At 43.3% G+C, this 16,213-nt stretch overlaps 2 protein-coding genes across 2 annotated transcripts; one reads left to right on the top strand and one right to left on the bottom strand.

Moving 5' to 3' along the window:
* Positions 1-1,314: 1,314 nt before the first annotated feature.
* Positions 1,315-5,726, bottom strand: exoc8 (exocyst complex component 8). Its single transcript, XM_076037513.1, has 4 exons — positions 4,433-5,726; positions 3,616-3,869; positions 2,738-2,986; positions 1,315-2,008 (listed from the first exon to the last, which is right to left on the bottom strand). Exons 1-4 carry the CDS (start codon positions 5,580-5,582, stop codon positions 1,601-1,603), a joined length of 2,061 nt encoding a protein of 686 aa, XP_075893628.1. The 5' UTR covers positions 5,583-5,726; the 3' UTR covers positions 1,315-1,600.
* Positions 5,727-6,462: 736 nt separating this feature from the next.
* On the top strand, positions 6,463-10,404 carry sprtn (SprT-like N-terminal domain). The gene is made up of 5 exons (XM_076037514.1): positions 6,463-6,933; positions 7,021-7,120; positions 7,537-7,665; positions 7,840-8,134; positions 9,025-10,404. The coding sequence occupies exons 1-5, from the start codon at positions 6,599-6,601 to the stop codon at positions 9,900-9,902; spliced, it is 1,737 nt and encodes a 578-aa protein (XP_075893629.1). The 5' UTR covers positions 6,463-6,598; the 3' UTR covers positions 9,903-10,404.
* The last annotated feature ends 5,809 nt before the right edge of the window (positions 10,405-16,213 follow it).

The following is a 16,213-nucleotide window of genomic DNA, read 5'->3' as shown; positions in this document are numbered from 1 at the left end:
CTAAACTAAACCAATTCATAACCTGTAGATATGACATATACACTTGCTTTCAATGTTCTAACTAGTTAATAGTTCATCAGTATCTGCTTTGTTTCTTTGTAAATTTAATATTTGATGTAAAAAAAAAAAAAAAGAAAAAGAAAAAGAAAGAAAGAAAGAAAAAGAAAGCTTAAAAAGGAAAGGAAGGAAAAAGCGTTTATAATACATTCTTGTTTCTAAGATGTGATTCTCTGTGCCAGCTACAATCAAATGACCCTCTTCGTCCCCACCAGTGACGACGCGCTACGCAGTGATGGACTAAAGAGCACAGTCACTCCTTATCTCTTCATCCTTTGCGGAATAAAAAAAAAAATCTTTTCATCTTCGGCGTCGAATGAATTCCTCTGGAATAATCCCACCAGCCTGATGCTTCTCTGAGGGATAAGCTGATGACTTCACCCGGGGCTTTCCTGGAGCCCTCGATCACATCGTCGTCGCTAATGAGATGAGCTACGATGCGGAGGGGAACAATCACGGGGTTGAATCCTGGAAGAGCTCTCTAAAAATATCCACGTCTGCTAAGCGTTGCCCCGTAGTGCACCGCTGTTGGGAACCTTTTTTTTTTTTTTTTTTTTTTTCACGGGGAAAGAAGTTAAGTTTTTGTGTTGCAAAGTAGATGTGTTACAATTGGCGGCACATTGGCATCGTCTTCACTAGATTCATCATGGATCTATCTATGATAAGGCCTTAACATAGGAAAACTAGTAGTTTCATATATGTTTCCAGGTTAAAGCAGTGACCAAATTGAGAGACGTCATAAATATTAATGTACTTGAAGTTTTCGTTTCCCCCCCCCCGGGGCTTTATGTCAGTTTGGCATTAAAACGCAGTAGCCACAAGAGGGCAGCATTGCTTACGATGTGTCCACCCGGTAACGGCAGAATAATGTGACAACAAAAAGAAAGAACTCCCATCACTTTGTGTGTGACACAGCCCTTTACTTCTTTTGGTGCTTGTCGTCATTTATTACATTTTCATCATTTTTTTTTTTTTTTTATGTAAAAACCTTGAAATATTACATTGAAAATCGACCAGTGCATTTGCTTTTCATTCTAAGTGCCTGAAAACAACATGGAAAATGAAAAAGAAAAAAAAGAAAAATACATCATACCTCTTACACGGCAACATTTGATGTTAATGTTGATGATTTAAACAAACCTCTGATCGTGTTATTTATAATGTCCCTTTATTTCTTTATATCTTTGCAATAGTACGCGTCTCAGTGTCGTGTATTCGTTCAATTACTTCACAAACCTACTGAGAGTGATGACAGTTCGGGTTAGATAGTATTACGACATTTTCATTTGTCATCAACATTCACCAAGTGTAAAGAAACGTTTCACAAAAAAAATCTGTGCAACCAATGTTTGTAGCCTGTTGGAAGTAAATTGTATCTTAATCTGTTTGTTTTTTTTGTTTTTATTGCAGTTCATTCTCAACAATTGAACAAAGCAATGACTAACATTTATTCCCAGGGGTTAAAAAAAAAAAGCCAGTCAGTCAATGTGTTCATTTTTGCCCGCCATACATATATATATATATATTTTTTTTAGCAGCAGTCTCAGACCAGGGATGTCGTGCTTTCCGGATTCACTCTGACTGGCCTGGTGCTCTTCCTCAGGTCCTGCAGTTGCTTCGCCGACTTGCCGATGCCCTCCTCGAAGCGGCGCTCCACCACGGGCAGCACCGTGTCGTGCAGGAAGGTGGCGTTCTGCATGATGAAGGCCTTCTTCTCTGGGTCCTGCTCGCAGCGGAGGCTGTAGTCCACGTGCTGCACCGCCACCAGGATGATCTCCCGGAGGCTCTCCAGCAGCACCATGTGCAGCTCGGGGAAGTAGAGCTTGATGCCCTCCTCCAGGAAGCTCATCAGCTGCTTGGTGAAGGCCACCACCGTGTAGCTGAGGTTCACCCAGCAGTCCTCCCCGGTGTGCTGCTCGAAGGTGCCCATGCCGCAGCTGCGCATTTCATCCTGCAGGGGGTGTGGGGGGGACAGAGAGAGAAAGCGCTGGTTTGAAGACGGCGCAAATCAAAGGCGACAATAGCTGCGTTTCCATTGCCCCTAGAATTGCGCAAAAGCTAAATATCGCAATAAAAAGCAGTTAATGGAAACACCTCCACTTCCAAAAACCTCTCAAATATCGCTAAAAGGTTTTGATGCTCTCACGAGGTGGTTTTGACGACATATCGGTATCGAGGTATATCGCAAAAGTGTAATAGAAACACTGGTTTATTTGAGGACTCGAGCGTTCACCTTAAATACAAAACAACCTGGACTGTCCACACCAACTTCCTTAGAAATATGGCAGTATTATTATTATATATATATACTGAGAGAACTGTTCTAATGGTAGGTAAACCAAATGACTTTTATTGTACTGTGATTATACAAGTTTATTATTGTATTCATGGGCAGCATATTAAGCTTTTACCAATATAAACATCATAAATCAAGCCAAATATTTCACACTGGACCTTTAATAAAAGTGACAAAGAAATTGAAACAATGCCAACACTTGCATTTCCGTCCCGTATTGTCGTCTTTTATCATGTTTTCTGTCAATGACACACCAAAAACTTGGTATATTATGGATAGAAACATGCACTGCACTGCGCATGTGACTGCGCGAACACACGCGTGGCTGGAGCTGAAGAGCAGCTAAGCACACCGATCACTAAGACGCCGTCACGCCAGACCCACCTTGAGTTTCGCCAGAGCCTCGGGGGTCATGAGGTTCAACCTCCTCCACATCTCCTCGGAGTTCCGGTGCTTGGTGGCCTCCATGATGATGTCCTTGTAGCTCAGCAGCGCCGCCTTGACGTCCTTGACGAGCAGGGACTGCAGGGTGAAGGTCAGGTCCAGGCCGATCTCAGTCAGCTGCTGACAGTGCTCCTTGGCCACTTTGACGCACTCGGCCGCCGTCGACAGGCTCTCCTTGCTGTCAAACACCTGAGAGAGATTTTTTGGGGGGTTTTTTTGGTGTGAAAAAATACAAAAAACACCTTGTTAACTATTTTGTTGACCAGGGTTAAAGTTGATTTCTTCCTCAATCAAAATGCATTATAAAAGTGCAAATTTCCCCACTGTGGGATTAGTAAACTTCTTCTATTCTAAAACTCCATCACTAAAAATATAAGTAAGAAGTTCTGAATCACAACTCTTCAATAAGATCTCCGGTATATATTCTTGTTCGGCAAACTGAGATTTCGTAAACTTTTTGAAATTCTACAGCAGATAAAAAAAATTTCATGTATTAATTTATATATTTATTTTTTTTATCCAACAGAACAAATCCACAAGTCAATGTCTCAGGAGTCACCAACCTTTTTCAACCTGAGAGCTGCTTTATGAGTCATATGAAGGGCAACTAGTTTGCTACACTCTCCTGAAACAGCACATTTTCTCAGTTAGCCTTTAGTTATATATAACCTTAATGACACTGATCACATTGATGAATTCTCAATAATCATCAATAGTGACTTAGCAGCATTGGATGAAATTGAATTTTCAACGCTCGACTCGTCGTCCTTGAGGGCTGCGGTGTTGGCGACCCCCCTTGGCCTCGAAACTTCACGCACCTGCTTGCTAAAAGCATCCACGAACATCCCGATGGCCGACCTGGACCACACCACGAACGCCGAGTAGCAGCCCGTGTTGCCGGCAAAGTCCATCTCAAACTCCTTGGCCGTCTCCAGCAGGCTGGTGAAGAAGATGTTGCAGAGCTTGTGGATGTAGAGCAGCGTGGCTCCCTCGATGCGAAGCTGCCGTATGGCCGTCTGGACGGCGGCCGCCCGGTTCTTCAGGAACAGCTCACAGGCTTTGGTTGACTGACCTGCAACAAAACAAAAACGTGACGGACAATGAAAATACTTAGTTAATAGTTACTTACTTAATAGTTATTTTATATCTTATTACAATAATGTCTGATCTTGGAGTCATTTTTATTCTTTTCAAAATGAATTAGATGCTATTTGAACAGCATCAGTGTTGAATTTAGTCCGCTGTCGGTGTGTTGTGTGTAGTTGTTACTGTGTCGTAACCTTTTAAGTACTGAACCGTTATGGGTTTGAAGCAATTAATCCAACAATGAGCAAGACTGTCCAATATGGCATTTAAAGGAACACAGTCAACCTGGGAGATGGACCAAACTCAACTGCACTAAATGCTAAAATGCCAAAATAAACATGTTAGCAAATTTCGTATCTAAATACACACAGGACGTTTAATGTTTATCAGAAGTTGAATGGTTTAGTCACCCAAACCCTAAGAACTGGGTGCGACTGAAAACAAATTTGAAAGAAGAAAATACAATAGAAATTTATGTTTCAGATGTTCGAACATAAAAAAAAAAAAAAAACAGACAACAAGGTACAAAAAAAAAAAAAAACAACCAACCCAGTCTGATCAACTGGGACACAGCCCGCCGCGTGGCTTTGGGTCCACCGCGGAGGGACCGATCCGGGGACAACTCGAACACCAGCACCTCGGTGAGCTGCCGCACGCGCTCGTCCACCTTCAGCCTCAGCTCTTTGACCCTCTGGGTGACGGGCTGGTCCTTGAGATACTCGTTGAGCTTGTCCAGCAGGTCCACGGCGCCCTCGAAGTCTCGCTGGGCGATGCAGACGTCCAGGTCCTCCGGCAACTCCTGGATCCACTCGAGGCCCAGGTCGACGCTCTCCTGGGCCTCGGCGGGCTCGTCGTAGTCCACGTCGAAGGGGTTGGTGGAGACCTCGGCCCTGACGGGCGACGTCGGGACTTCCTCCTCCTTCTTGTGCCGGTCCTTGGAGACTTTGTTCTTCTTGGTCTCGTCCAGGATCTCCAGCCACTCCTTCTTGATCTTGCTGTTCTCCGCCTGGAAGATGCGGCTGTCGGGGAACATGAGGATCTTGAACATGTCCTTCATGGGCGGGTTGTCCTTCACGTTGACCACGGCGAAGCTCTCCAGGTCGTACAGCGCGTTGTACTTGTACTTGACGGTGCCGCGTCGGTTTGGCAGCCAGTTAGCGATGAGCAGGCAGTCGTTCATCAGGAAGGCGTGGACCTTCTGGATGGGGGACATGTTGTCCACGTCGAACTCCACCAGGTCACCGTTGTAGACCAGGTGCCTCCCCGGGGTGTCCATTATGTTTTTGCCGCCCTCCACCTTCTCCAGGAGCGACGTGAGCGTCCGCTGTTTCACCTCCTCCGTTTCTTTGGGGAACGCAGCCTGCATCTCCTTGGACGTCTCATCCTTGTCTGTGGACAGCAAAGCCTGAGTGATGCTCTCCATGATGCTCTTCTGCTCCGTCAGGATGTGACTCAGCTGGTACATCTCGCTCTCCAGGTAGGAAATCTCCTTGGCAGTCTCGATGAACTGCCTGTAGTTCTTGTAGACGTTTTTCTTGAGGTTTTGAGCCGTTTCGTCGGCCAGGTTTTGGATCTTCTGCCGGTGCTCTTGCAAATCTCGGTCGCCATCGGACTGCTGCGACAACTGCTTCACGTAATTTTGCGGGTCGAAATTGAGAGATTCCAACAGTTTCCGGAGTCGGTTCCCCGTTTCCGACATTTTTATGCTGTGTGGATGTCTAATATATGCCAGTCAGTGCATATGAATTACAGAAAAGGGCGAAGTTAAAGGATGAGTTCGCAGAGGCCCATTGGTAAATGTCCGTTTGCGACCCAAACAGGAAGTTGACACCCTTGAAGCATCACGAGAGAGAAAAAGATGGCCAACGCATTGCCTGAATAGATACTTCTACAATCTTATTTGTTATTTAATTGTCTAGCTAATTCGGTCAAATAAATTAGTCTAAAATAATTTATAATTCTGTCCAATTAAATAACTAAAAAACAAAATAATCATCTCTGGGTGGGGTTTATATCGTCAACTGTTTTGTGACAACAGCAAATCCCAGAATGCCTTTCGGGTTTGAATTGACCAGCGTTATACCGAGTTTTGAAAACATGTCGAAAATTAAATTAAATTGATAAATTCATAAAATTGAATTTTTAAAAATAATTCTTAAGAGCCTTATTTAGCCTTTAGAAATGTGGGGGAAATTCGGGATGTTTTTATGACTATGTTGAGGATTGTCTCGCTCATGACACAGGAAGCAGTATTAGGTCTTTGACGAGTTAACCAAACATTAAAAGCGGGTTAGTACAATGTTTTCAGACATTTGGGTATCGGTTTAATGCCGTTCGTCCTAAACCTTTGTTATCTGTGACGAGTTACAATATACTCAATAACACCCTCTCATTTATCGACTGAATATACTGTCTGTGTTTTTAGACGCTTTGCTTTGAAATCGCCGAGCAATGTTTCCGGTTGTAGACTCAGCCAGCGACAGCTCTGGAATTTCTTCTTGGTGATTTTCTCCCTACGCAAGGGCAATTATGTTTTTATTGAAGTTCAGCAACATTGAAGGAAAGCGTGTGAAAGGGCCAGACAGTGTTCCCAACTTGCTCTTAACTGTAGTTTCATTTTTACGGCGTGAGGAGAGCTAACATGACCATTAACCGAAGCTACTTAGCTAACTAGCCACCGTGTATTGTTTTGTTTTGTTTTGTTCTGCCGTTGCAATGGATGCCGATTTTCTGCTCGCGATTCGGCTCCAGGAGCAGTTTGACAAAGAGTACGAGACGTCGCGACTCCCGTCAAATGATTTTGGTGGCGACAGTCTCGCTCAGAGCAACAAAAAGCGGAAAGTAGAGGGTGGCGGAGGTAGCGGTGACGTTGTCAGCCGCTGGAAGTCGCCGACCGTTAACCCCGAGAGGCCGCTCTCCATCGTGGACGCGTCGTGGGAGACGCTCGACCCGAATCCCGACGTCAGAACGATGTTCTTGCAGTTCAATAACATGTTCTTCTGGGGGAAACTATCCGGGGTTGAGGTGAAATGGAGCCCCAGAATGACACTGTAAGTATGGTGTTAAGTAAAACTATTGTCTTGCTTTGATGTCATCTGTTAATGTGTAATGCTATTTCTTTTTCTTTTTTTTTTTAGGTGTGCTGGTGTTTGCTCCTATGAAGGCCGTGGCGGACTGTGTTCTATCCGACTCAGTGAGCCTCTGCTGAAGCTCAGACCAAGAAAAGACCTGGTCGAGGTGAATTTAAATCTTTTTTTTCCTGCTCAGTTATCAGGTTCCTTTTACTGTTCATTCATATTTAGCGATTGCGTGGTAAGTCAGCGCTTACACCTCAGATTGAACTACTGTCAAGAGATATACAGCAAACCATCTTGCATCTTTAAGATGATGCCACTGCTTGTACAGAGCAAAACTTCAAAGTGATGTTGGAAGGGAAAAAAGCCAATTTGTACATGTTTTGTTCACGTGCGGAAACTGGTTAAACAACAGCTAAACACATTCTAGACCACTCAAATGCTGGTTATCTACAAAATTAACTTTTTTTTTTTTGTTCTTTGGAATTTTCGTCATTCAAGATTCATAGGAAGGGAAAAAAACAAACAAACAATTGAAACGTTTTCCAAATAAATTGTTTTATTGTTTTGTTCCCGCAGACTCTCCTTCATGAAATGATCCATGCGTTGCTGTTTGTGACCGAGAACAACAGAGACAGAGACGGCCACGGTCCAGAGTTCTGTAAACATATGAACCGGATCAACAAAGCCACTGGGACAAAGATTACTGTAAGCAGAACTCCTCCTACGCATGGAAAGGATTTTCTGGTTGCCACATTTGCTACTCGGTCCTTCTGCGATTTCTGCGATGGAGTCGTCGGCGTATTGAAATAGATCAGCTCAAATACCCGCATCATCAAATCAGCCCTTTTTTTTTTTATCACCGCTGTGTCGTCCTTCCAGGTCTACCACAGTTTCCACGACGAGGTCGACGTGTACCGCCAGCACTGGTGGAAGTGCAACGGACCCTGTCAGCACCGCAGGCCCTACTTTGGCTTTGTGAAGAGGGCCATGAACCGTGCTCCGTCTTCCCTGGACCCCTGGTGGGAGGAACACAGGAGGACGTGCGGGGGGACGTACACCAAGGTCAAAGAGCCGGAAGGATACGGCACAAAGGGCAAAAAGAACGCTAAGAAGGACGGCAAGGCAACAGAGAGTAAGGCTGCACAGAAAGGAAAGCCGGCCAGCGCGTCTACAGGTCAGTAGCATTGATAAGCTTAAATATTAGAGATTCCACCAATGTTTGGAACTAGGCTAGTGGCCCACTGTTTATGTCAGGTGTCGGAAACCAATGGCCGGCAAGCCAGACATCGCTCTTTCCACGGCTGCTTTTGGCTCTCAGAAAAATGTCAGCCGACAATTATTAACACGTTAAGGAATAAATAAGTAGGGAAGAGGATTATGGCCACAAGAAGAAAAAAAATTAAGATCTAATTTTTTTTTCAAGTTTTCAATTTGAGAAAAAAGATGAAATTTTGAGATTAAAGTAGAATTTTCAAGAATAAAGTTGACGTAAAAAAAAGACACCATTTCGTGAATGAAACACAATAACGTTATTGTATAATAAGATACAATAACGTTAGAAATAAAACTACCCTTGAATGCATGGCATTTGGAGGGACTTGTTTCTCAGCAGCACCATACAGTAGTACAGTAGTTATATATCCTGTATTTGGTAGTTTTTTTGGTAGTTTGGTTGCTCTTTTGTTCACCTGTGGCAGTCACCGTGACACCACTAATCAGAGAGCAAAGTAAAAATTTCGCCCCTGTTGAGTCCCTCAGAATGCAGTTTGATGCAAGGAGTTTTATTCCTCACATTATTCTAGCAACACAGACATTGCTCTAATCCAATTTGTTTGCCTCGGGTGAACTGTGGAGTTGGTAAGATTGTTTTTTATTGGCAGGCTAGCAGCAACCATTGGCTTGCACTAGCCTAGCACCAGCGAAGTCTGCTAAAAACTAGAAGGACTGGATGTGTTGAATGTGTTTAAAATACTGTTTCCTGTGTCCTCGCATTACAGTGTGGTCGATTCTTTTTTTTTTTTTACCTGACATTGAATTTGTGTCTCTTTTTTTTCCGCCTGCCAGTTTCTTCAGTTTCCGGATCGCAGGACATTCGGAACATCATCCCATTTAGTGGCAACGGCTTTGTGCTCGGAGGACGGTCACAGGCGAATAAACCTGCTGGGAAAGCGTCGCCCTCCGCCTTCCCTCCGTCGTCCCAGGCCAAAACTCCCGGCTCCCTCCCGGTTCTCACAGCCCTGAACGACAGAAACGTCCCGAACGCCCCTCCTCCCGTCAGACCTCCGAGCCTCGCGGGGCCCAAAGCACCCGTCAAGAGGTCCGTCGGCAACACCAAGGTCTTCGTCAGCATCAACGGCTCGCCGGTGAGAATCCACAAACCCGGCAGCGGCGGCGGCCACGAGGTCAAGAAAATCAAACAGAGGTCCATCGACGACTTGCTGAACGCCGCAAATTCCAGGAAGCCCGCCGCCGAACCTTCTACCTCGAACAGAGAAAAACATTCTGGGACGTCCGCGTCTCCCTACTTTTCCCCACCGCAAAGTAACCACGCGGCTACCTTGCCGAGAACATCTCGGCCCGGTCCCAATGCCAAAGGCAGCCCCGCTAAAGCCACGCAGCCCAGCGCCAGTCAGGCCTCCAGAAAGAGGCCGCTGGACGACCGGCGGGGCTCGGCCACCATCTACGACTTCTTCCAGAGGACGTCAAGCGGCGACTCGGCGAGCGCGGAGTCGCCCTCGGCGCGGCCGTCGTCCTCGTCCTCGTCCTCGTCGCCCTCTTCATCCTCAACGTCCTCCTTCCCTGCCCCGACCCCCTCCTCTTCCACCTCCTCTTCCTCTTCCTCCTCCTCCGCTCCCTTCGCCGTGATGGTCGACTGTCCCGCGTGCCGAGCCAAAGTGCAAGAGTCAAAGATCAACGAGCATCTGGACTCCTGCCTCAGCTGAGGAACAGCGGCAGGTCGCGGCGAACCGGACCAAAGCAAGGCAGAGCCGACGAGGTCGAGTTACAAAACGAGATTTGCATTTTGGGTTTGAATGTTCGAGGCTTCCTGGCACCTTTTTTTTTTTTTTTTTTAAAAAGAAAGAAAAAGACTGCTTTACTTGGGACTTTTACAATTCGAATCCCAATCAGTGTTGGATGCCTGTTGTGTGTTTTACCACGTCTGATATTTATTCGAGGCGTGTCGGAGACCGAAGGGAGCAGGTCTCCTTTACGTTTGACACGGCCGCCTTGGTGAAAATCCACACTCACTCACCGTTTCAAAGGAGTTTCGTGTTTGTTTCAAGTTTATAATCTCTTTTAAAAATCCACCAGATTTTTTTTTTTCACTGTGCCAGACGGGAAACGCAACGGGCGTCATTGTTTTACTCACTACGTTGGGTTTTTAATCTTGATGTTTGTCCCCCAGCGTTTGAAGTCATGTTTGGCTATGTTTTAACCGCGGGGGGAGTCACACATTAGAGTTGCTGCTGCTTTCGGCTGCCCTGCAGACAGCAGGTGCCGACACCTGGCCACTCAGGTTTCACACCTCCGTGCTCCTGATGAGTCATTGCAATAACGTTGCCACGCTGCAGGCAGCAGCAGCAGCAGCAGCAGCAGGGTCCAGGCAGTTCATGTGCACCAGAGGGGGTGACCCTGTTGTAAATGTTCTTTATCAGCGTTGCTGGAAAAAAAACAAAACATGTTTTTCTGACCTGAGTATCCTTGAATCCCAAAGGTTCTGAAACTCTTCTTTGGATTGTCTGTTTAGGGAGCAGTGGGGGGTGGGTTGCTGTTTGATATGTTCACGTTTCAATAAATAAAACGTTTCTACTGTTTAATTTCTGGAGTTTTCAATCACGCTGGTTAGTATTTAAGTATGCGTCGTTCCCAACTCATGACAAACACACAAAATAGTAACAAACTGCCCATCATCGATATTTGTAACTTTTCTTTCTGACTTATGAAGGTTAAAAGTCATCTTTGGATACATAAACATATAAATGCATATATTACTGCTGGGACAATTGCAAAAATATAGACTTTGTTTTTTTTTAGTCTTTAAAACAGATTTTAACGTTGTCACTCCTCCATGTTCATTTTAATCTTAATCTAATCTTGAATTCATATGACAACATTGCTCAGAAATCAACCCTACAGCCTTGCTGAGTGGCGCCAGTTCTTAAACGCGAAACAAAATGTCATCGCAACATGCAGTAAAGCTTAAAACGTGCTTCCAAAGTCATATTTAAAAATGCAGTCATCCCACACTAATCTTGCCAATGCATTTGAAGCGACGTCAGTCCACGGCTGATGAAGCGCTCGCAGTGTCGATGCACCGAGACAAAAACTTAAAGGAGGCGTCACCGGAGGACCGTGACTGGAAAAGGCAGACAGAATGTGGGCGGGACAGAATTAGTGGGTGTACTCGGGGGTGGGGAGTGGGGAGGTCAAAGGTCAGACGAGACGTGCGGAGAGGAGGCCAGCTGCTGGTCCGAACGGCGCCCTCCTGCCCCTGCCTGGAGCAGAGCCAGGGGCAGACTGCCATCTCATTTGGATTATTAATGCATCGAACTGCCGCAGAATGAATCAACCGCATGTGCATCAGCCTCAGAACGGAGGAGGGGGAGGGGTGGAAGGGTTGGGAGGGCACGTAACATCATTGTAATGGTTGTGAAAAGAGATGAAAACATTTCCGCTAATGAGCACCTGCTTGAGTAGTCGGGTCCAATTTTCATTTTATTTTGAAATCATTTATGACTGATATATCATTTTAACATGCAAAATGGACTTTGCAAACTTCAGTACTACTTTGACCAAAATACAGCAAGATACTTTGTATCCCACAACATATTTTGTATTCCAATTATGTTATTTGTATGTGTCCCTATTTTCGTTTGTTGTGTTATGGTTTTTATCCTTTTTTTTTCTGCAGTCACATGGCTATCATGGATGTAATTGTTGGAATTATTTTGGACAAATGTATCGATCAGTGTCTGATAAGCCCGTTAGGGCCGGACACAAGTCAGGGTGTTTGACACTCAAACAAACAGATCAATCAACCAATCAATCACTCACTTAATAAACTGACTCCAGACTGAGTAATCACGAGTTAACAGGATTTATTAAAATTGTCGTGAGCGGAGGTATAAAGTAGCAAACAGGAAGAAGCAAAATTGAATTGCATCCTGTTCTTGGTAGTACTTGGTGCGGTGTAATGTAATGTGTGTGCCCATTGATTTTGCTGGCAGGCTAGCAGTTGACTCGCCCTACCCTAGCACTAGCGACCTCTGCTGACCTGGAGGATTGAATGAAATGTATTCAAACGAGAGAAACAGAACACTGGCTAACTTTAAAGCGAGGTCCCATGTCCAAAATTCTGAAAACGTCCCTTTATTTCATTGCCAGAAAGTCTAGCAAATTATGTAGAGTGTTGACTGCTTAGATTAAAGCACTTCTTGGCACCTTATGACTGCGTGATAAGCAGAGTACTTCTCTCTCCTTTTTTTTTCTTTCTTGTTTTACTCTTTTTACTTTTACTTTTTTTTTTTTCTCAGCCCACCCCACTTCTCACACTCAGGGAGACAGAAACATACTCAAAAACGATAACTATTGTCCCTTTATGTGCTGTTAACCCTTTGTGCTGCTGTTCCAGCCTGTGTGCCGCTTGGCTGGAAACTGCCATCCACACCCCCCTGCGGAGGCTCCTCAACACAGGGAAAACTCCCATCGGTGACAGCGGCTGTTCATGGCGACGGCTGACACACTATAGGAAGCTGACCCCATCCTAACGCTCCCCCCTCCCCACTTCCGTTCCGACCAATTGTCCCTCCGTAACAGCCGTGTATTCCAGACAGGCGCCAAGTTCAATGTGCTGCTGTTGTTTTTGTTGGCGTCTAGGCAGCTACAGGAGGGAAGACACTTATTGGGGCGAAAGCAACCCCACCAGTTATTGATTGAACGTGATTTTAGTTTATACGCGTACTAAAATTGCTGCATAAGTACACTGATATATGATATACTGACTGATATATGTATGTATATATATATATATATATATATATATATATATATATATATATATATAAATATATATATATATATATGTATATATATATATATATATATATATATATGTATATATATATGTAGAGAAAGACGACAGTTAGCAGTTAGCTGCCATCTTGCGCCGCCATATTTGTGGCGTTGACGATCCAGACCGCTTGACAGCACGTTTTGTAATTAAGAGTGAACAATCGCACCCTCAAATAAACCAACGAAGAAGAAGGCGACGAGGTATCCAGGTTTGGATGCGCCGGCCACGTAGTTCACCGGAAAGCTCAGGAGGGGGAGTAAGAGTTAAAGATGCCGCAGTCTCAAATGTAACCACTAGATGTCGATGTTTCTTATTCATAATCTCCAAATATTGCACACTTAACGTTAAAATCTTCCAATTTTACAGGTGTTGCCGGTGGACCCAGTAGACACTCTCCGTTCAGCCATGGTGATTTTCTCATCCTGCCGCTTTCAGTCAACACTCCCGCGGTTTCATCCATGATTTAGAGCCCATGTGGGAAATATGATTTATTGATTATGGAAAAAAAAAAAATCAAAGCCATTAATATATGCGTGGGAGAAATTTTCCTTCCGTGGCGCTCCAACTCAAACTGCATGTTCTTATCATACCACATAGGATATCATGTCCAGGAAATTGTACTGATTTAAACAGATAAAAATCTAAATGCTTGGATATTTAATTAAATAACAATAATATCTTGTATTCTTTTAACTAAATGAAATCAAACAACCTAGCTCGATGCAACCCGGCAAGTAAAAAAAAACAACAAAAAAAAAAAAACAGTGACAAAACGTTTAGTAACATGTAATTAGAAAGATAAAGGGGTTTTTAATACCTCCAAAAGCAGGCCAATTTCCTTTAATTTCTTAGGCTTTCAGCAAGCAAGATATCGCTCTCCAGCAGGGACATAAGCGGATATTGTGACCGTTATTAACCAGCCCAGGCTAAGTGAGACAACCCATTGTGCTTTTTTGCGGCGGCAGATTAATGTAAACCTGCTACAGTCGCACACATCCCCAGGGGGTGCAATCATCATATGCCTAATCCCATGATCTATGGAGGCATGCGGCGACGATAGTGACGAAAGCTGAAAGGGGGGGTGAAGGAGAGGGGAGGCCGTGTCACCGGGCTCATGAAACCTTTATAGACAAAACTAGATTTTCCCTCGATTGGACTGTAAACTGGGCTGCTGTGGACTTTCATGATGGCTAATTGCTTTATTAGAAGGATTAGGAGCAATTCAGCGGGCAGCATGATCAGCGCAGCCAGTTATGTAGTGTTTGTGAAGATGCCTAAAATGTGATTTATTTATTTTTTTTGGACAATTGGAAATTAAAACCAGTTGTATGTATTTTGGATGAATAATAACTTTCATAAGAGAGTGTTTGTTCAAAAGCACGTAGAAGCCAACAAAAGATATGAAGGTGAACACTGAACACACCTAACATTCTGGACAATGTGGATATAGCTTTGGACAATTGTTTATTTTTAAGTGACTAGTTTGTTTCAATATATTTATTATTGTGGATACACGCAAGTGGTTGATTTTTTTTTTCTTCTTAAATTCTAAATGAATTTAATGAATTTAATAATTTTAGAGAAAGGATGAGATTCAATAAATTAAAATGCACTCTGTCATTTTGTGTTATTGCTGTAGATATTTCTTTGGCCACGGGTTTTTTTTTTATAGTTCCTAATTTGTATACACATATGTATATGTATATATATATTTATATATATATATATATATATATATATATATATATAAATATATATATATATATATATATATAGTTGTCTTCTCGGCAACAAAAAGTTGCTTGAAAGGTTTAAATTGTTTCACTTTTCGACAACATGGCAACAAAGACCGCTTTGTCTGTCTTGCGTGTTGTTTTAGAAAATGAGTCGGTTGTAATTAAGCCTTGAATACAAGCCTTGAGTCCATGCGCCTGACGCTGTCTGCCTGTGTGTGGTAGCGCGCAGGCCACTCGTCCCCATTGGAGTGTGTGATGGCTTTGTGTTCGCCTCAAGGTTATTGTTGTGTTATTGTTTTGTGGACTGCGGGGGTGGGAAGTGAGTCCCACCATCTGTCCTTTGTACTCAAGCTATTGTCCTGCGCGCGCACACTTCTGTCATGACCTCAGACCCTCTGACGACACTCTGCTGGGTTGAGTTGATCTACTTTCTTCTCTAAATTGTAGAGTTTTGCTCCAAGGTAGGCACATGGCTTGGTCATTTGGGATTTATGCTATGTGTAGTTTTTCCATGTGCATAGTTTACAGTGTGGTGAGCGACCGACACATTTACAGGATGTGCTGCGTTTACACAACTGAGTATTTACAGAGAAACTAGTTGTACAAATATTGAACATTTCAATTTCACAATTACTAATTTACATGAAAATTCCACTCAAAAACTCATGCAGTAAAACTTATTGTCGAACTACTGTTAACTGAGGTGTATTTTCCCCATCAAAACCCATCGCATGTTTTCTTAGTAGAATGCATATATTGCTGAATGAATGTCAAAATTAATAAATGTTTTGTTAAAGATACGACCAAGCTTCATATACACAGGGCCTCGGGGCAACATGAAATGAATCCAGAAAGAAAACATAGTTTTCCTGCATGTGTCCGAGGGAGACGCCCTGCGTCCACACTGCTAAAAAGGACAGGAAGCGGATTTTACCACTCAGCTAGAATCCAGTATCGTCAAGTGCAGGAAGTGCGCACAATAAAGTCGGAAGTCATGGTTTAAAAAAAACAACACCTTAGTAGTCAGGATTTTCCAGAGCTATACCATTGATGCCACTGTCAAGAGGATCTTTACTTTGTGATTTTTGTATTTATTTTTTGTCGGAGAAAATTCACTTTTACTTGTTTACGTCATTTCTTCATGAAAAAACATGAAGGATAACAAAATTAACATGAATTATACCTCTTCATTGTTTGTGCTATATAGGTTTGAATGTATTAATTATGCAATGTACTATGTACTCTTCAACCTTAAGAAAAGTTTTTAAAATAAAGAATCAAAGAGTTTTAAAAAGCTTATTTATTGGAATGGAATGTCTGTAGTGGTGGTTAATGGCACAATTATTAATCGTCCCTTTTAATTTTTGAAATTTTAATAATGTTTATGTATACTTAACCCTTATATATATTTTTTTTAATGTTATATATATATATCTCATTACTA

This window comes from Nelusetta ayraudi, unplaced genomic scaffold, assembly GCF_046127955.1.
Source record: "Nelusetta ayraudi isolate G7.1 ecotype Tasmania unplaced genomic scaffold, CSIRO-AGI_Nayr_v1 ptg000052l, whole genome shotgun sequence".
Taxonomy (NCBI): Eukaryota; Metazoa; Chordata; class Actinopteri; order Tetraodontiformes; family Monacanthidae; genus Nelusetta; species Nelusetta ayraudi.
Note: the sequence above shows the minus strand (reverse complement) of the source record. Positions and strands in the feature narration are given on the sequence as shown.

Bases quoted from the DNA above. Each gene is read 5' to 3' on its own strand.
- exoc8 (XM_076037513.1), bottom strand. From the start codon at position 5,582: ATGTCGGAAACGGGGAACCGACTCCGGAAACTGTTGGAATCTCTCAAT. The intron at 2,987-3,615 runs GTGCGTGAAGTT...AATCTCTCTCAG, and splicing joins TGGATGCTTTTAGCAAGCAG to GTGTTTGACAGCAAGGAGAG. The intron at 2,009-2,737 runs GTGGGTCTGGCG...CACCCCCTGCAG, and splicing joins AGGCTCTGGCGAAACTCAAG to GATGAAATGCGCAGCTGCGG.
- sprtn (XM_076037514.1), top strand. From the start codon at position 6,599: ATGGATGCCGATTTTCTGCTCGCGATTCGGCTCCAGGAGCAGTTTGAC. The intron at 7,121-7,536 runs GTGAATTTAAAT...TTGTTCCCGCAG, and splicing joins CAAGAAAAGACCTGGTCGAG to ACTCTCCTTCATGAAATGAT. The intron at 7,666-7,839 runs GTAAGCAGAACT...TCGTCCTTCCAG, and splicing joins CCACTGGGACAAAGATTACT to GTCTACCACAGTTTCCACGA.